The sequence below is a fragment of the Platichthys flesus genome, chromosome 2, assembly GCF_949316205.1.
Source record: "Platichthys flesus chromosome 2, fPlaFle2.1, whole genome shotgun sequence".
NCBI classification, from domain to species: domain Eukaryota; kingdom Metazoa; phylum Chordata; class Actinopteri; order Pleuronectiformes; family Pleuronectidae; genus Platichthys; species Platichthys flesus.
In genome coordinates this window covers 22,475,902-22,496,075 of record NC_084946.1, presented here as the reverse complement: position 1 = coordinate 22,496,075, position 20,174 = coordinate 22,475,902, and the positions used below count along the sequence as shown (strand labels likewise).

Genomic DNA, 20,174 nt, shown 5'->3' with positions numbered 1-20,174 from the left:
TACTTACAGATCTTTTCTATTATCCTATCTTATTAAAATGATTTTATTTCTGAGGTCTGAGGTTTTATTTCTCTGGATTCAGCTTCTCCAGTGTGAGAATGGTCAGATTTTCTTTTTCTGTTTCATGTCAGGGTTACCAGAATATCTCTGGTTCTTGAATATGTCACCTCAGCCTCAAGGAAATTCTTTTTGGATATTTTTCACTAATTTCAGATGTATTGAGTAAAATATTCATCTTCATTGGAGAATAATTGTAAGAGGCAGTCCCTAATTTTCCGAGTGGATCACAGTGCCAAATTTCTACGTTCATAGATTAACGGTTGGGTCTGTAAAATGCAACGTAATGGCAAAAAAAAATATCAATCACCAGGTCCCCAGGTAATGTCTTCAGTCTGTTTATTTATACAAAAGCAGAAAAAAAAGAAATAGCGATCTCCCTGTTTTTGGAGCTTGATCCAGTTATTCTGTGATAAATTGATGCTCAGAAACAGTTTTCTCACATTTGTCTCTTTGGTTCTGTCTTCTCATCGTCTCCCTGCAGCTCCTGAGCAGCAGATGAAAACCTGATGCTCTCCCTCAGCTTTGTGTCCGTCTGAACAGCAGAAGCTTTCTGTCCCACACGGTGCTGCCGAAGCTCTGGATGAGTTCCATGCCGCAGTGTTCCTCCAGGTGCTCCCTGACATGTTTTGCTATGTCCCCGTGAATCTTCAGGGTCTTGAAGCTGTCAAAGTCCGAGCGGCCCAGCTTCCTCAGGCGCCGGGCGGCCGAGCGGTAGCACTTCCAGGGCTGGGCCTCCAGCAGGAGGTGCTGGCTGATGGAGGCCAGGTGAGAGAGGAGCTGCAGCAGGCCGGAGTCGCCGTGGTTTAGATGGACCCACATGGTGACAGCCAGGCACAGACTCAGGTGGAAGAGGGAGCAGCCGTGTCCACTGAGGTAGGCCTGCAGTGTCTCCGTGTCTGTGGTGATGTCCAGAGGGATGAAGGAGACGTTGCTGGGCAGCGGGTTGGCGTCCTGCGCTCGCTGGATCAGAGCCTCGTCCAGGTCGAATCCCAGGAGATGAACCTCTCCCCCCTCAGACTCTTCTCCACACAAGGGCGGCTGCACCACATGGTTATAGAAGGCTACGCTCAGGTCCTGTCATTCACACAGGGACAGAGTGGACAGCTGTTAGTGCCAATTTAAAGGAGCAATACAGAGATTTGACACATTAACTTGTTTGTATTTATTGTGATGTGTGCTGCTATTAAAACTGTCTTGTAGAACAAAATACAGCACATCCTTGAATTAAGTACAGATTTACCATGTGAACATTTAAAAAAAGTGATCTCAATCCTTTCATCTTTTAAGGTTTCAATTGTTTTAACTATCTTTTTTATTTTACATTTTAAGGCTTACATATTTTAACTGTAGTGTCAAAAGTCACTTTATTTTCTATTTGAATATTTGAATTGTAGTCTTTTTTATTTATTATCTGAGCATTGTGGGAAATATAGGATCTATGGTTTTGGTGTCAGGATGTCTCAGCCTCTGCCTTTACAAATCTTTACAGATACAATTCAAATGTATATGATCTCACATTTTATTCTAGGTATTAGAGTTATTTCTAAAGTAGACACGTGTTATAGAGGATTAAAGTGTGCATACAGAAGGAGAAGTGATATATATATATATATTTTTTTTTATATTTATCTGATTAGTGTTGTTGCACTTTATAACGTCTATGGTTGAAACCCCAGTAAACCCAACTCTCTCACCCCTGAGTTACACCCCACGTCCAGCAGCAGTGTCTTCTTCCCGCCGCTGAGACCTAAGTCCCGCAGCAGCGAAGCTGGGATCAGACTCAGGCGGTTCTCCGGAGGATTGAAGGTGTAGTAGTTGATGAAGTTTCCATGAAGAGCAGCTCCAGGATCAGTCGATTCATCCACTGACTCGTTCTCTGTCCGACATGTTGCCATCGTAAACACGTTCGTCTCTGAAATGCGTCCGGGTGGAAAACACGGGCAGCGGTCGACCGATGGTGATATGAAAATAACAGGAAGTTAAACATCGAAAAAGTTCATGGAGACACGTTAAGATTATTTTATATGAATACAATTTTGTTTTCATTAATGACAGATTAAATGCGTTAAAAAATGAAAAGATAAATAAATACATAATATATCATTCACATATGTCTGCCGTTATTAATTGATTCATTCATGTATCCACATATTTCTAAATGTATTCATTTATAATTAATATTATACAAGAATCTATACAGTGTGAAGGCAAGACATGTAATATTCTCCGGGTCCATAGATGGCGCTCTGCAGCTTTACCCGCAGGTTTGTGACCAGAAGTTCCCTCTAGGATTCCGTAGCTTACGAAAGCGAAGGTTAGCTCCAGTGCTAATTCCTCACGCTGACATTGAGAAGAACAGTGACAGCCTGCGTTTGATTTCAGCTTCAGAATAAAAGGTAAGGACCTTAATTCACATGATTGTGTTCTGGTAGAAGATGTGACAAACACGTGGAGTTGTCGGAACTCGATAAAACAATGTGAGAAGTGATAAAGCTGAGCGACGGATGCTAACATGTAGAGATACGCGTTTAATGCTAATAACACTTCACTGAAAAACTAACGAGCTCAACTATACATTATATAAAAGTCTCTATCGTTGATTGGCAGACAGGGAATATAACAGGAAGAGGAAGGTAAAGACACACAGGTTTAAAACTAAATGTTATCACAGTATTTTCATTCACTCACATTTCCCTGTTCCCTTAATCCTGGGAGATTTGTTGTTGTTTACTATTATAATCTCACATGTAGAGTTTTGCTTTGTTGCATTGTGTATAAGCACTTTACATATTTCTATCATAATACTCTCAATCACACACGATTTACTACATCAATGTATTCATGTACTTAATGGACGAAATAGTACTATCTTGATTCCTGTTCTGGGTTTGTACCCTCATGGTTGAATGCACTTATTGTAAGTCAGCTAAATGAAAGTACTTTAAGGTCCAGGAGTAATATTTAGTATAATTCACTTAAAATTGACTAATCGTCTAATATAGTTTAAATTGTTTAGTGTTTATTACTGATACAATGTACACATATGTAAGAAGTAGTTGGAGGCTGTATTTGAAGAGGTGCTGACTTTATCATGCACTTTACTTGTTGGTTAATCTGTAACCGTGATACCATATTTTATCAGCTTCATTTGTTGTATGTAAAACAACTATCTGTAAAATGTTAACTGTTAGAAATACTTAACATATTAAATACTATTTCCCTTAAAAAAGGACAGATCAGTATGAAATGCAATTACCGAAACAAGTATTTAATATATTATGTGAGTTCAATATTAGTGATGTGGACAGAATGCAGTATGCTGGTTTGTATAATATATATTTAAGTTCTTAAGATGGTGGAAAATCAAGTAACAATAACTCAACATGTATTTTGTTTAATACAACTCATGACAGTGAACACATTATAAATGGTGCTGCAAAATCCCAGCTTTTAAAATCAGCCAACAATAAATAACTTGGGTAAAACAACTTGTGTCTTTGCTGCTCTGACATCACGCTCCTGGTCCCTTCAGGTTCCCCACCATGGTTACTGGGAAGCGTCTGGCGGACCTGGGCTATCGGGCCTTCACCGGCTCCATGATGCTGCTGACGGTGTACGGAGGATACATGTGTGTCATGCGAGGGTACCGCTTCGTGCAGAAGCAGAACCAGCTGAAACTGGCAGCAGAAAACCAGGATCCGGAAATCCTCAAAGACTGATGTCAGATGGACTGATCTCCTCTCTGCACTAATGTGGACATTTCCCCCCCATTCCTCCTCTTTATTTGTCCATCGCTAAAATCAGAAAGATGATTATTCTTATCGGGATGTTTGTGAGGTTATTGTGTCCTCGCAAGAAGGATTGATTTGTTCATGAAAACTTCACCTAGAAAAATGAACCAACAACATTAACATCCTTGTTATGAGCGTGTCAGAGGTGAAGATGGCTGTAATGGTTTGTATTGTATTAAATAAAATGCCTTTAACCACACAGTGTAACAGTGTTTCTAGACAGAACTGCGATTTAAGATGGTTGTCTTTCAACAACTAAATATATGTGGAAAAAAAAATTTTTACAAGGCACTCGGTGAGAACAGACACTTTGGTCCTCCATACCTGGATGCTTCTATCGGCAGTAACATCAAATAATTTCATAAACATTTGGTCTCAACAGAAGTTAAAAAACTGTAAAACAGAACAAAACAGAGAGTCACAAAGTGGCCAAACATTGTGGGTAAAGGGTAAAAGCACAAACACCATCGAAGGGCAGAGACGGTCACAGTTTGAAGTGTGTTGCACTTTTGGTCACATAAAGCAGATATTCCATGTATAAAAATCGCTGTGACTTGTTAAATCTGGGAAGAGAAGTGCAAAATCCTTAAAAAGGTCAAAGCCAACCCCAGCAGGAGTTTTCTGTCCTTTGTGTTACACTGTAAATTAACCATCAGAAACAAAAGTAATCCAGTTCATCTGACCAATAAAACTGGGCGAGAACCTCGACACCGACGAACATCTGCAGCCAAACATGACGCAAGACAAATCCTGTGGTTCAACGGCCAAATCATTTGCTCCGACAGTTTACCATATCTTTTCACCTCTGTAGTTGTGCTGTTCAAAGACAACGTTACAGCGTCTATCCAGTTCACCAACGTGTGAATCAGCGCACAATTACTGTCGGTGTAATGTGTGGTCGAACACTCCCTGTGGCTCAGATGTGAGAGTGAAGCTTGCACGACAGACACATGGTCACAAGACCAACGATGCTCGGGAGCTGTGTGAAGGTTTAAACTGCAGGGGGCGCCAGGGTCCAGGCTCTGTGTCACCAGCTGTTGTGGTTCTCTGGCTGAGCTTTGGAGGCAGCACAGTGGCCGTTGGTGCCGTTCTCTCTCTTGGGAGAGAGAGCAGAAGTCTTGAGGCCCTCTGTGGGCGTGTCAGCGTCTTCTTCTGAGCTGCTCTCAATGTCACTGCGGACGTCGTTACACACCTGGCAGACAGGGAATATAAGGAGGGAGAGGAAGTTAAAGCCACACAGGTTTAAGACTAAACCTTAATCACTGCTATAAAAGACTAATAGGAGACATTTCAAGTGGCACTTTATCATTCTGCCCATAAAACGCTGTGACGTTCCACTCTGTTGTTGTATGACATGAAAGTCAAGTTCACTGGTTTCACGGTCAGGTTAATATAAAACTGACACGGCCATATGTTAGGGAGTTTCTTGTGTACATTGACCTCCATCGCTCACACTTAGAAGAATCTCTTCAGCACCAGAAGGAAGAGGGAACAATTTAATGAACAAATCAAGATGGGAACATTTAAAACAGATTCAGAATTTCATGAGGAAAAACTGTCTCAAAGTGGACAAGTGGTTGGTTTGCTCTTTTGTTTGTTTCCCATTTTGCTGTTTAGTTTGTGAGATTATTGTTGAGAAAATGTGGGGAAAACCCCCAACACAACCGATATAAAAAACAAAGTTATGTTTATTTCTTATGCATCTTTCTGTGAAATGCTGGAATTTTTATTCTCATCATTTAAAGCCTTAAAAACCTATTCAAAAATTCAAAAAGGAAATTCATGGACAATATCAGAAAGACGTGAAATCAGTGATTTGGTGTTACTTTATAAAAAGGTTGGAAGTCAGATGTGTCAGAAAATGTTGTGTAGTCCATTTTTATCCTGAATCTTTCAGTTTAGCATTTTACTGTTTCCCTAATTTAAATTTGTTTACTTCTTTATTTATAAAGAACTCTTACAATCGCTTTCCAGTTTAAATTACTAGTGTTCGTCATAACCACAGGGTGGTGGTTTGGGAACATTTTGACACACTCCTGCCTAATGAGAAACAGTCCGACATACTTGATATTCATGTCACTGTTACTACTTTACTCATCTCTCCTCCTACTTGCTCACTATGTGAGAGTGGGGCGGAACCCAAGTGTCGGTCTACTGTAACAGCAGCTACACTAAATCCCTACGGCAATGGAGAGCACAGATTGAATTAAGACGTGTAAGAGGATTTCACAACAGAGCGGGGGGTGAACAGAAACTTACAGCCAAAGAAACAGAGAAGGTGAAAGTTGTCAAGCGGACAGAGTGAACGGAGAGAAGCGAGAGCGAAGTGCAGGATTTGCCTAATTGGACAAAGACAGAAAGAAAGACGGGATCTCTCTCTCTCTCTCATTCCAGAGGGAGAGGAAACAAACAGCGTCTGCAGAGAGATGATTTAGAGTCAGGGGACAGACTGGGAGAAAGTGTCGATACGGCAACTTCATCACCACAAACAGCTGTGATGTTATCCTGCATGTGTCAATAAACACGTTCTGTAAAATGTTAACTGTTAGAAATACTTAACGTATTAAATACTATTTCCCTTAAAAAAGGACAGATCAGTATGAAATGCAATTACAGAAACAAGTATTTAATATATTATGTGAGTTCAATATTAGTGATGTGGACAGAATGCAGGATTTGCCTAATTGGACAAAGACAGAAAGAAAGACGGGATCTCTCTCTCTCTCTCATTCCAGAGGGAGAGGAAACAAACAGCGTCTGCAGAGAGATGATTTAGAGTCAGGGGACAGACTGGGAGAAAGTGTCGATACGGCAACTTCATCACCACAAACAGCTGTGATGTTATCCTGCATGTGTCAATAAACACGTTCTGATCACAAACAGATGCCTGGAAGAGACTCTGTATCTACTGGGTCGCTGCTCTCTTTGTAATTAACACAATAAATACTGTGAAAATCCTTGTTGTGATCCTGGAGTAAATGTTTAGGTGGGAATGAGCGTGTCTATTTTAAACTATTAAGTTAGTAAATATGAATGAAATTACACAGTACAGTGTAATTTCAGCAGTTCACACACAGATACTTGTAAAGACAGAGAACAGCCACAGCAGTTATTTTTGTCAAATGCAGTGATGTGAGACAAACAGGTGCTTGTACCAGAAACACAAAGACACGCCTGATCATTACTTGCATGTTGTAGCAGCAGGAAAAAAATGACTCCTGCAGGAAATGTTGAATATGTCAGATGTCAATTAACTTGGCCGGTTTTATGAATAATTAAGGAACGAAAAATTTGTTCTGCAAAATGTCTTTAACTGTTGTTTTATTTGACCATATTATATATAATTTACTGTGACAACAAAGAGCAGCAAATCCTCAAATACCTTTCTTTTCTATTTGAGAATCAAACCCCCAAATAGTTAGTGATTCATTTCTTATTTGCCTGACGGTGAGGGACCCACCTTTCCGCGCAGCATGGCTTTCACAGCTATCCGGGATATGAGGTAGGACCAGATAATGTGCAGCACCTGTAGCACGAGCAGCAAGGTGTTGAAGACCCACCAGGACGGGAACGGCCCGACTATGTCCCAGCTCTCAAACATAGTGGAGTTAAGGACCCTGGGAAACAGAGAGACAAACAGATGTGGGAGGTTTGAGTGAAGGCACATTCGAGGGGCTTTCAGAAAGTGGAACGGAACATTTACTGATAGTCTCACATCCGAGCAGCGAACAAGATGTCCAGCTTAATCATTTCATTAACCACTCCTCAGGCGAGGCCCACTGTAACGGCACAGATTGTAACTTCCGTTTGGAAGCCAAGGAGCTGAGGGACACATCCAATGGGACATTATGTGGTGGGTGAGGTCACGTCCCTTAAAGGGGACATATTTTGCCCATTTTACCACAGTTGATATGGCTTCTTGGGGTCCTAATGAAATGTCTGTAACATATTTTAGTCAAAATACCACAAGGATAATTTAAAACAGCACCTTTTTACCCTGTCTAAAACAGCCCTCCTCAGATTGACCTGTTTTGAGTGCCCCTTCCCCCTCAACCCGTCGGGCCTGGCTGCGAGAGCCCCAGCTCCCCAGCGCCGCCCCGCAGTGGGAGCAGTGGGAGCAGTGGGAGCTTGAGCTGGCGCAGCAGCAGCATCCTTCTACACTGTTGAGTCAACGTTTAGAGGTGTCCCGGGGGTCCCTTGTTTATGGAGCCCGGCTAGCGTTAGCTCCCAAGCTAAATCAAGGGCATGGTGTGACTATGACGTTTATTTCGGTCATATTCCCATTCTACGCACTCTAGCGCATCGTTTCTGAAAAAAGAGGAACCACAACAAATCGCGGGAGTTGTTTTTTCCCCAAATTAACGTGTAGAAGCACTACAAAAGTAGAATTTTCATAATATGTCCCCTCTAAATCCAGTTAAGGAACAGGTGGTAGTCAAGAGACCTGCCTCCCCCTGCAAAGGTATGGATGTCAGTCCAGGTAGCTGCGGCGGCAGGAACACTAGCTTCATCCCCCCCCGCCCCCCCCCCCCCAAGACACTGAATATAGCAGCTCGGGTTACTTTTGGTAATGATATATGATATGTATGTGTAACAGACTGTAAGAGTTTAGGGATCAATTATTCATGCTGAGGTTGCAGGTGTCACAGAGAACTCACCATATTGGATATATAACGAGTCGTGTGAGGAAGAAAACCACACTGAACACAATGAAGAGGAAGTCACACAGGCGCTGGTATTTGGCGTAGTTGGCCAGCTTGGCTGCCTGTTGGAAAAGAAAACAGCAGATATGAGTTCATATTACGATAAGTCACATGTGAAGTGAAGATTTTCTATTCTGCCTCATATCAAACTCCACAACGTTTTTGTGGAGGTGTGCCCTTTGGCCATTGGAATTTGAAAGTGACTGGAAATAACAATCATTTTTCATATCTATTGTTTCTGAAACCAACTGATGTGAAGCCATAATTCCTGACCCTATATTTTAAGTCTATCCTTTTTACCTTAGTATATTAGTGATAAATCCTTCGAATGGAATGTCACGTCACATCATACATTACAGGTAGTGGACCCTTATATAATATGAAGTTATGTGAATAAGGAATCGAGTATCAGGGTCATTTACAGTGTGAGTTTATGTTATAAAAGTAAAAATGGTAATAAAGCATCAAAATCTCAATTAGAAGGCTATGATCCAAGAGAAAAGATCATAAGTTAAATGAAGTAAGCTACTGAAAAATGTAAAAAAAACAATTTGGTGCGTTTAATATAAGTTCTGACCTCCAGCCAGAAGTCTGAGGCATCATGGACGCACATCACCAGGCTCCCGACTCGCGTCATGTTGTTGACGTAGGAAAAACTGATCAGGCCGACGGTCGCCAGGTGATGGATGAACATGATCACGAAGTCCTGGAACCATAAAGAGGTTACACACGTTTAGCTTCGAGAGGAGAAACATCTAAACAACCACTGGATGAATTGACAGATATTGACGTCCCCCTCAGGATCAATCGTCTGGTGATTCCTGGCTTATGAATGTTTGATGAGCCGATCAAACAGCAGAGCACTCACGAGGAGGTCATTCCAGCCAAGGGCCATCACACTGTACAAGGATTCTCCTTTGTGCTGCGGGACGGGCATTAAGTATTTATGATGTTTGTTTCAACTGAGTTATCTGATGCAGTGTAAGAGCTCTAGTCTGCACCGCAGCATTGAATTCTTTAGAATACATGAAATCAAATGGACACTTTTGTTATGTGGGTTCAAGCAGCGATTATGAGCTAAAAACAGCAACACATAGAAATATGAGCGTTTCCTGTTGGCATGGTCCCCTCATCAGCCTCTATCAGCCACTCGCATCACATCAGTATTTAGGTCAACTATCAACAGATGGGAGATCAAACTCAGACTTCATCAGAAAACCACTATGAGGTTACAACTGCTACATGTACAGTACAACACCTGAAGCCTTAAGAGACACACGTGAGAGGACAGATCCCATTGTGCAGCTGCGTGGACTCAACTCCAAACAGAGGGAAAATGATCTCAAATGAAATCTGACCCGGCAGCGGCACTTGGTTCATGCACCAGATCAACAGTGAGGAACCGACTGAAGACAGACAAAGAGGCACAGACACAAGAGCAGGGACATGTGTGCAACTGACCATCAAGTCATCTGGACTGACAGCTGCAGACAGTGGGTTGTTTAGTTAGTCAACAATGTGTTTGGTCATGAATTGCTGCTGCTGCTGTCAGACTGAAAATCAGAACTGCTCCTTTTATATCTTAGTCAACAAATCTATCTGTGCAATTTGAATTTAATATATGTGACTTGAGTTTATATTGTATCTTTATTTATTTATAACTTTAACAGTTGTGTCGTATCATCTTGTCTACAGATTCTTTATATAAGCATCTTTCATTTGCATTAAAATAATTCAGATTCAAATTATTCAGGAACATCAATGTGCATTAAGGTAAAATATCAAAGCCTTTAGCATTGTCTTCTTAAATTTAATCTTTAAAGAATCCTCTGCACCTTAGAACCGCACATGCCCATAACTTTCTTACTGTATATATTGTTGTTCTATTGTTGTTTTTATATTGTTGTTTGTACAGTGCACCAACCATACCAAGGCAATATCCTGTATGTGCAAATATACAATAAAAATAATTCTGATTCTGTTTCTGTTGATCTCTTCACATTTTCAAATCACTATTGTAGACTGAAAACTGTCTCTTTTGCTTGTTTGAAAATATCCCATTAATGTTCATATTTACACAAAACCTATGAATGAATATTCACATTGCAGCTGAATGGAGCTTCCACAGCTTTTAGCCTCATTAACACAAACATCTACAGGAACAATCGGCCTCATCTTATCGTGAGATCATGAAATTTAAATTCAAAATCCAGACGTCAATTTAAAACAAGGATCATTGGATGACTGCCTCAGTCTCGCATTCCAGACATTTGTGGTGCGAAAGCATGTAAAACATTAAAGGCAAGTGTCTGTGGCTGAACCTCCGGCTCTAATACGCTGGCACTGTGAGGAATGTCTGTCATTCTAATGGAGTTAGGCCTGCTCCATCCGGCCATCACATGACTGCAGGCGCCCTCGTGCTGAAAATACAAGGCCTTCACTCAGCGAGCAGCATCAGCTCGGCCCACATGACCCGCTCCGAAAAGAACACAACAAAGTCAGGGTCGCTCTTAATTCGCTGTGTGTTAACGTGAAACCTGCATCAGGCGTGCACACACAGCTTTCTCTGCTGCTGCCAAATGATGAACAATAGACGTAGTAACAGAAAGGTGTAGCAGGGAGTGGCAGCTGCGGAGGATCCAGTGTCTAGTCTCACAGAGCCAGAGTGGTTTGTTTCTCTCACCTTCCTTTTTATGTCGGAGAACTGCGAGAACATGAGTGACCAGTAGAAGGCCAACTCGGTCACATAGTAGTGGTAAAGACCCGGGGTCATGACCTGGAGACACAGAGAGGAGAGGAGAGGCAGGTTTAAGGAGTTGCATTAAAGAACAATCTTAATCATTAAAATGAAACAACGCTGGATTTCCCCAGAAGTGATAGTGAGGGTGTCTTTGGTGATAAGACGTGAGAGGATGTGTTTTATCCCTGAACTCTGTCCAGCCTAACAATGTGATGGGCTCTGTCATTCCTTTTCAACAACAAAGCAGATAAAGCCTGTTGTCGTGCGTCAGGGGAGTGAAACTCTGTCCACCTGAATGAGCATTAAGACAGATAACATGTCGCTGTGAAGCATTTTAAATCCTCCTGCTGTAATCAAACCACAAATCTGAACGTGAACCTGCAGCTTGAGACGTTTACTGATAGAAATCTGATCTGTATGAGACTGAAATCTGAATGACGAGTGAGAGGCTTTACATGGTTTGAAGGTTTATAATGGATAAAGTATTTAATTGTTGCATATTTAACTTTGTATTGTTATTAGATAAAAGCACAATTCCATTATTTTATTAGGATCTGTACAATTGTGTCTTTACTACTACTAAGTACCTTAAACTTTAAAAGAAAAAATGATCAAGATACTGAGCAGGACATTTTACTGTTACTCCGATTCTCTCTGACTGTTATTGAGACTGTTTTCAAATTTACCTTCAACCTTATTTTTAAATTCCATATAAATCTACAGTTGAGAGAAATAAATAAAAAGTCATGAATCAGTTGTGCTCATTAATATTTTTTTGAAAACAGCTTGACGGGGTCTGATACAACCAGAGATGTGAGAGGGAAACAAAACAAGGTGTAAACAACATCATTATCTCCCAGTTTGTATCATCACTTGTCCAAACCCGAGGGACGTACGATGGGTGAATGTGTAAGACACCAGTAGCACCAGCAAAGGTAAAAGTATCTTAGCAACAGGTTTTCTAAGCAGCACCTTAGTATCTGTATGAGTAGCTACGTTGAAAAATATATAGAGAGAGAATTCGAGCTGTTCTTTTGAACTGTATAAAGCTGCATCCTACCTGATAGGGGTAACCGTACCAGCAATGACGTGTGTCCCACATCCAAGGAGACTGAAACAAACATTATTTTAGTAAACCACTGATAATGCCATAACGAATTGGAAAAATATATCCCAGCTTTTAAATTGGGTAACAAATGAATTGACACGCTGAGACTCTGCTCACCTGCAACAAAAACCGGAAGCCATAGATAAATATGCATAAATAAAATGTTAACCTCCACCTAGAAAAACAAGAGAGGAGATTATGATCCAAGAAACAAGATGGAGAGAGAAACAACATTTAACATTTAACATCCTGTCGCCCCAACATTAACAAAACATGATGCAAGCATCCATACTTAGAAAGAAGTGATTGGATGTGTGTTTTTAATTAAAATCCAAATTATTGAAAGAAGAAGCCTGAAAAGAACAGACAGCATTTTTTTTTTAAACTCAGGGCTGTCCCCGGAAAGACACTTCATCCACACACAAACACAACCAGTGGTTTCTTTGCTCAGGCCTGCAGATCAGGTTAAAGGTGACCACATAAGACGTCGACCTACGTGCTCTCACAGAACTTAGTGTGCGTGCTGGGCTTGTCTTGGTTCCTGCGGTGTCGGAACCAACGCTGGACCTTTCGCACATCCCAGTCCAGCTGTTTGGAGAGGCCGTCCAGATGCCTGGAGTCCGGACTCTGTGCAGAGGGACAAGAAACAGCAAACAACTTCTGTTTGTGTTACTGAACCCAACAGGGGAGGAAGAAAATCCCCGTACGATAGATAGATAGATAGATTACTTTATTCATCCCCGAAGGGAAATTAAGGCGTCACAGCAGCCGGTATATTTGAATACAATAAAATACAATACAATAGAATAAAATAAAAATAAAAAAAATATTGAGGTAGGTAGAAAGAATAAACACAGAAACAAAAGATAAATACGTAGATAAGGTGCAGTGGCAAGATGATGGTAATAGTACTGATGATATGATGGTAATGTTATTGTTAGACAGTATATAAAAATAATACAGTATATATAGTATATAATATAACATAATATATATTTATATATGATAGTAATTATACCAATATAATAGCAGTATATAGTAGTAATGGCAGTAACAGTATATATAATAATAATAGTAAATATAATAATAATAATAACATGTACACATGTATAAGGATGTGAATGATTGCTTTTCGTTAACATGGGAAAATCGGTCTCACCTCCTGATCTTAACTAGTATTCATACTGCAGCACCTAAATGCTTCTTTTAAAAAGTAAAATAAAAGAAAGACGCTATCAAATAGATATCCAACCTTTGTGATGGATGTATAAACTTTCTCCAGCACTGCATTGGGCTGAGCTCTTCTTCCAACTCCTGGTTGAATGTGGAGACTCTGGGCACAGGTGCTGGCGATAAATCTGTAACAGAGGTAAGCATGTGAGGTGTGATGTTAAAAGTTGAACAGGGTTTCCTTCACACATTCACGATTCAGGGAAAAATACATGAATATAACTTAAAACGAAAGCTTTTGGATAACACATGTCAAACAGTAGTGAAATAGAGCATCTACGAACATTACAATGGACTGAAGCCCAATGAAGTCATACTACTACTTCTACTACTACTACAGTGATATAACATCAGCTGTCAGAGATTGGCCTGGACAGAAAGTTGGATTAACCAGTTTGAGTTGATCACACTAAGCTACAGGTTCACGTCTGGTTCAGTCATTTTCAAACCACACTTATAAACCGTGTAATTCCTTCATCTTCCTCTGGCTGTGCCAACAGTCTGCGTGCCGCTGCACGTCACATGTTTTCAGAAAGAGAGAAGAGACGAGACCGCGTGCTCGATGTGTTGCATTAGCCCGGCGAGCTGATGACCGTCAGAGGATGAAACACAGGAAACACATGCTGAGGGGGAGATTCTCCGATGCCTCCTCCATGATGGGAACCCTGTGACCTTGTGCAACCCTCGCCTGTGTGTTTGTTCTGCTTTATGACTGAGTTCAACCTAAATGTTGATCTGAGGAATGTAATAAATTATCCAGATCCTAAACATGCACAGAGATCGGCTTATTAGCTATTAGGGCCACACTTGTGCTTTCTGCTATGATATAACCACGTGGGCTTGTTATGTGTATTATGACCCTAAATAATTATGTGTGAGAAAGCTTTCTTGCATGTCCAAATTTGGCATTAATCCTTTTCTTTAAAGAAAAAGTAGCTCAGATATAAAGTTATACGGGTGTTAATTGGAAAAGTCATGAACCTGTGACTCGCCCTCAGTCTGGTGAAAGACGGAGGTGGAGGCAGAGTTCTTGTCATACACAACGTTACAATGCAGCCATATTGATACACTGATTATCAACAACATAAAGTGTAATAACACAAGATTAATCCGCAGAAACATACTCGTGCTTTTGGACAAACACTTCTCACGACTACCCATGTACCAAAATAAACTGTAGGGCTTCCCCTTTAAATACTGTTCCATTGTTGAGCAGAACAAAAAGATTAAATAAATAATTTTCAAAGCTGTGTGCACTGCTGCTGACAAAAAAAGAAATTCCTGTTGAAAATTCATTCCCGGGAAAAATAAATTAAAGGAGAGCAAGAGAAATGTAGTGACTTTCAGACGTGGTAAGGAAATAAAGCTCATTTGGACAAAGCAGGGCCTGAATCCACAAGGTCAATCTCTAAATTCTGCAGCTCAGGGTTTAGTGCGTTGTTGAATAAGAGCCGGTTACTCATGCTACGACTGAACACAAGGTCAAAAACATAAAATCGATCATTTCACGCTGTTAACTGAAGTATTCGGTTAGAATGAGTAGGAATCATTTGGTCTGTTTGTAAAGACGTCACTTGTGATAATACAACTTCACAACACAACAAGGTGAATTGCAGTGTGGTGTGATCTGTCGGTCCATAAAACTTCCACAGGAATGCAAAGTTCAGGAAGTTCATGCCTCCGGCTAAAAAAGTGGAGTGAACAGGGAACTTAGTGACAGTGACTGACGAGGGGAACTCTACGGCCCTCTAGTATCCAAAATGTGACAGTAGCTTTCAGACTTTAGACTGAGTGAGTAATCTTTCCAAAGATTACAACAAAAACATGTGGAATATACAGTAAAATCTGCAGTTTGGTATAAACCGTGCATTTGTTGGTTTGTCAAAAAGTATTTTGCAAAAAAGTGCAAAGCAGATTCCACCTCGATTTGTTGGATGGGACATTGTAAAAGAAAGAACTCTGTAAAAATGTTTGTGTGGATCCAGGATTTATTTTAGGATGTTCTTCCCCACGGAATAACACACTCTGCAAAACAAGAGAGAGAGAGAAAAAAAAGAAGGGGGATTTCTAGTGATCTCATCTTTACGGTGGTGTTTACTGTTTTTTTCCTATGTTTCACTTTTATACAGATAAAAGCAAAATCCTCATTGGTGCAGAAACGCTTTTGATGTAGCCTGATCAAATGGATGTGTTAAAAACATGGACATCTCACCCAGTGCTCCTTCACAGCCTGATATTATCAGGTTCTTCGGGTATTGGTTTTGCAAGCGTGAATCCATAATAAAATCTCCCTGATCATAAAAACCTCTCTTGTCTTCTGCCGTGTACAAGGAGAGGTTTCCTGGTGGAGGGAATCTGACACTCACCACGAGATAGCCTGAGCCATTGTATTCCGTGGGACAGAGAAAAAAAACAAGGCCAAAACCATTCACCACTCGTTTCTTTATTGTCTCCCTGCAGGAACCGGATTTACCTCCCAGCGCTGTCTACTTCTTGATCTTCAGTGGTATTTAGTTTGAAGCAGGGACAGGTCATAGATCACAGTCACTCCTGGGCTGTATAAACTTTACAAAGTCTACGCTGAGCAGGTGTATTTATTATATTCACATATTCAATTTAAAGAAAAAGGAAGATCCAGATTCTATCTTACACACTGAGTATATACCCAAAATCTGGTTCTTACTTCCCCACATTACAATGACCTTTGTGAACCAGTTTCGCTTCACATATTGAATAATTCTGACGTCACTGAAAGTAAACTGGCCTGATGACAGGGTGGGGGTGGGCCCGTGGAAAACATAGTGTATTCTGCAGAGACATTAGACTGGATATGTGACGTGAGGATGTTCAACAATCAACATCACAACCCACATCTCATTAGAGCATAAAACCATTTTAACGAGCACAGTCGACAGGCGGAGATCAGTGTTTGGACCTTTGAAGCTCAAGAGCAGCACGGTGACATAAGTATGATTCAGCCGATGAGTCGGATTCACCGCGTAACAGGAACCTTCAATCGCTCTCTAACAATCTCTCTATTAAACTGTTACTCAATCAAAGGGGTGAGATAAAAGATGAGCACAGAGATAAACAATAGTCTCCATTATCTTGTGAGCACAGGCCTTCAGGATTTATGACACACAGGAGGGCGAAACGACAGAAATAACTCCCACAAGCCCGAGCACTGAAGTGATTATCACCGGTCTGCAGCAACAGGACGGGGGGGAAAGGCGAGAGACGAGAGCTAATCTATTTGAGTCAAACATCAAAACATCCCTGTTCCTCCTCACAACTGGACCACTGGGACGTACACAGGGCCTGGTAACAAGGCACGGTGTGGTCCCGCCTGCAGGCTGGACACAACCTTGACACGGGGGGAGGGGGGACCTCCAAGTGGCAGGGCCCTGTCTGAGGAACCGCCTCAGCTCTATTCATAGACACTTTTCTTTGTGGTTTCCATTTTGACGGTTAAGTGGGAAAAATAAGAAGAAGGATGTTAAACGTGCCATAAAACATTTAGTTTACAGTCCCCTTCTGTGCTTCCTCTGGGGTTGAGATAGAATAACTTGGAGTTGGTTTGAGAGGAATCAGTTTTAACAACAACTTACAAAGCAGATCTGTCTGCTCCTAATGCCAAACACATCCAGGTTTAGTTAGACTTAACACAGTTTAACTCATGACAAGGCTTACGAGGGCCTGATCACACAGAACAGTCCGGCTGCAAAGTCAGAGCCAACAGCAGAGCCATGATTTCCATCAAACAAGAAGAAACTGGTCTAGAAGGGGGGGGGGGGAGCCTTCCCCTTTAGTCTGAGAGAGTAACTGTCTAAAGATAAAAGAGGACTCCTGCAGACATGCTTCATGGTTATGTATTAAAGCTCTTCTTTTGAAGGAACAAGGTAAATATAAGCAGCACAGGCCGGTGAAGTGCAGAACTTCGAAGAGCTATACTCAAAGATAAAAGTTCTCATGTGCCTGTGAAAATTCTTCCTTATTGAAAGATCATATCATCATTAAGGCAAGTTATCACACATCGAAGATTGTGTAAAACCAGTATGACGAAGACGAGCTATGCTCTGTGCCTTGCAAAGAACACCGTTTTTGCTCAATTCCGAAATGTTGTGGCTGAGTCATTCAAATTTCTTTTAAAATATAATGCCAGAAAAAAATCCTGTCTTTCAGCATATGTTTTCCTGAGGCTCAGAAAACTTGGTTTAATCGAATAAAGAAAAAAAAAATGTAAATCTTAAATCAGCTCAGTTTTAAAAACTGGGTTAGTCATGGATTAATTCAACAATGTGGCAATGAAGTGTGAATTCATGTTTGTGATTGGCTTCTACTACAGCAGCATGGAATTGTACTATTTAGAGCCAAGTTAAAATAAATACAACTGGTGGCCATAATATAAACACATAGAATTGTTACATCATCCAGGGGAGTCCCGCGTTTCTATTTTGAGTTACATTGAGGAAGATGTTTAAAGAAAAAACAGGGAAAGAAAATTGGAAAAAAACACATTGGGATCTAGAAACCTCTGCTAGTTTGCAAAGAATCAAAATAAACCTCAAAAGAGTTAGGTCATGGATAAAAAAACGTTTGTGGTCGGACGTGTCTGAGAGAACAAACCCTTATCCAAACTCATCAATGTGTGACTGGGATTCTGTTACTATGCATAAACTATGTGTGCGTGTGTGTGTGTGTGTGTGTGTGTGTGTTGCAGAGAGAGGAGGTGGAACTCAAGCTGTGGTGTGATGTTTTTCTCTGATAAATAAATTAATGAGCTAGGCGGCCGCTCAGCGTGTCCAGTGGTGACAGAGTGAACTCTCTGATAACATCACCCAGGATCAAGCTGGACTCAGGATCCTGCTCGAGAGACCCACGGCCCGGGTCAGACGCCTCAGCAACTCGCCTCAGACACCTCCAATATCTGATCGCTCCTTATCAACAGACACTTGACCACGTCCAGACCAAACACACAAAGACTGACGCCGGCCATGCAGGTGCCATGTCTGCCTAGAGGGATTATACCTGGATAATAACTTCCTCATCCTTGTGATGTCATGTGACATTAAAAAAGCCCAACTTTCACAATGCCCATTAATAAGCTTACTTGATCCCCCCCCCCCCCCAACAAAGCCAAGTAAAGCGAGAGTGTACACACACCGGAAGCCATTGACCAATCATAACAGACCTGGTGAAGTCAGCGCTGAGCTACATGGATTAAAGATCTAAATACTATTTAAAAAATGCTGCATCAATAAGAACTTTTACAATGAATACAATGAACAATGTGTCCAGTGCCATGTGATTAAAGTCCCGGGAGATCATGAAGAGGCAGATCATTACAAAGCTCCACTTTATATTATCTTTTATCATTGCTGATATGTTCAAGTACTGTATCACCATGTTTCTATATCCTGAAGCCCTACATATGACCTCAGACCAGCTTCAACACTGTGCAAACAAAGACACTATAGCTATTGTTTGATAAAACAAAGAAAGAATGGAAATTTTCAAGATAAATGGAATAAAAAAGGAAGAAGGTGAGTGCAGATCTAACAGTCACTTTTCTTTAAATGACTGGTGTTGGTGTTTTTTGTATTTTAAGTGTGTGTGTGTGTGTGTGTTCTCCAGTTATTACTCATGTTGGGGGGGGCTTGTCTTTCTTTTGGGTAAGCCATGGAGACAACTCTATCCTTTGTGTGTTTGTGCCTTTGTGTGTGTGTGTGTTGTCCAGTTATTAGTCATGTTGGGGGGGGCTTGTCTTTCTTTTGGGGAAGCCATGGAGACAACTCTATCCATTGTGTGTATGTGTGCCTTTGTGTGTGTGTGTGTGTGTGTGTGTGTGTGTGTGTGTGTGTGTGTGTGTGCGTGTGTGTTTGTGTTGTCCTCACGACATCACGTTATTACCTGCGTAGAACACAGCTCAACGTTTACACACATGCATCAGAGTAGACCTAATAAAAGTGATTATCGGTTATCGATTACTCATGAGTTTGTGACAGGAGTTCGGGAATGGCTGCATTTGAAGTCCGCGTGTTTTTAAGTAGTTTCTTGCACGTGTTTATCTTGAAGAAGGTAAATAAAGATGTCAGTTTAAACAGAAGTGTTGTGTTGCAGCTACAGTGATGACTCGTCGGTGCTGGTCCTCCCTCATCAGGCGGGAACCATCACAGGAAAACACCGGGAGAACACGAACCTCTCGAAGAAGATCCTGACGGAGAAGATCCCCAGAGCCAGCGGCAAGGCGGCAAACAAGTGTCCGGCTTTGGGATACTCCACCCCGGGCGCCGGGTCCGCCAGGTCCGCCCAGGTCACGTTGTGTGGAAGCCAAAACCTCTCGTTCCAGAACCAGGCGGAGAGAGCAGCCATGTTGGTGGAAGCTCGTCTCCCCCCGGAGCTCACAGGGAAACAGTTTCCTCCTCCACAGGAAAAAGCTGAGAAACTTCTGCCCCTGCGACACTTGTGATGAGTGACCAGCTCCTTCTCCTCCTCCGCCTCCTCCTCCCTCAAAAAAGTGAGGCGGCTCCACTTCCGCCTCA

The 20,174-nt window shown here is 41.4% G+C and overlaps 3 protein-coding genes across 3 annotated transcripts; 1 reads left to right on the top strand and 2 right to left on the bottom strand.

Moving 5' to 3' along the window:
• Positions 1-371: 371 nt before the first annotated feature.
• LOC133973670 (pre-miRNA 5'-monophosphate methyltransferase) lies at positions 372-1,989 on the bottom strand. Its single transcript, XM_062411670.1, has 2 exons — positions 1,755-1,989; positions 372-1,134 (listed from the first exon to the last, which is right to left on the bottom strand). Exons 1-2 carry the CDS (start codon positions 1,953-1,955, stop codon positions 577-579), a joined length of 759 nt encoding a protein of 252 aa, XP_062267654.1. The 5' UTR covers positions 1,956-1,989; the 3' UTR covers positions 372-576.
• A 328-nt stretch (positions 1,990-2,317) lies between these two features.
• On the top strand, positions 2,318-4,050 carry LOC133969711 (cytochrome c oxidase assembly protein COX14 homolog). The gene is made up of 2 exons (XM_062406357.1): positions 2,318-2,456; positions 3,593-4,050. Exon 2 carries the CDS (start codon positions 3,603-3,605, stop codon positions 3,777-3,779), a length of 177 nt encoding a protein of 58 aa, XP_062262341.1. The 5' UTR covers positions 2,318-2,456; positions 3,593-3,602; the 3' UTR covers positions 3,780-4,050.
• cers5 (ceramide synthase 5) lies at positions 3,439-20,110 on the bottom strand. Its single transcript, XM_062406345.1, has 10 exons — positions 19,832-20,110; positions 13,655-13,760; positions 12,899-13,029; positions 12,520-12,577; positions 12,355-12,405; positions 11,238-11,330; positions 9,132-9,260; positions 8,510-8,616; positions 7,312-7,468; positions 3,439-5,043 (listed from the first exon to the last, which is right to left on the bottom strand). The coding sequence occupies exons 1-10, from the start codon at positions 20,002-20,004 to the stop codon at positions 4,879-4,881; spliced, it is 1,170 nt and encodes a 389-aa protein (XP_062262329.1). The 5' UTR covers positions 20,005-20,110; the 3' UTR covers positions 3,439-4,878.
• Positions 20,111-20,174: the final 64 nt, after the last annotated feature.

What these genes read in the sequence shown, in the direction of transcription:
- LOC133973670 (XM_062411670.1), bottom strand. Translation starts at nt 1,955, where the DNA reads ATGGCAACATGTCGGACAGAGAACGAGTCAGTGGATGAATCGACTGAT. An exon ending in ACGTGGGGTGTAACTCAGGG is followed by an intron (nt 1,135 to 1,754) that starts GTGAGAGAGTTG and finishes TGTGAATGACAG; the next exon opens with GACCTGAGCGTAGCCTTCTA.
- LOC133969711 (XM_062406357.1), top strand. Translation starts at nt 3,603, where the DNA reads ATGGTTACTGGGAAGCGTCTGGCGGACCTGGGCTATCGGGCCTTCACC.
- cers5 (XM_062406345.1), bottom strand. Translation starts at nt 20,004, where the DNA reads ATGGCTGCTCTCTCCGCCTGGTTCTGGAACGAGAGGTTTTGGCTTCCA. An exon ending in TTTATACATCCATCACAAAG is followed by an intron (nt 13,030 to 13,654) that starts GTTGGATATCTA and finishes CCCTCTGCACAG; the next exon opens with AGTCCGGACTCCAGGCATCT. An exon ending in TCTCCGACATAAAAAGGAAG is followed by an intron (nt 9,261 to 11,237) that starts GTGAGAGAAACA and finishes TTATGGTTCCAG; the next exon opens with GACTTCGTGATCATGTTCAT.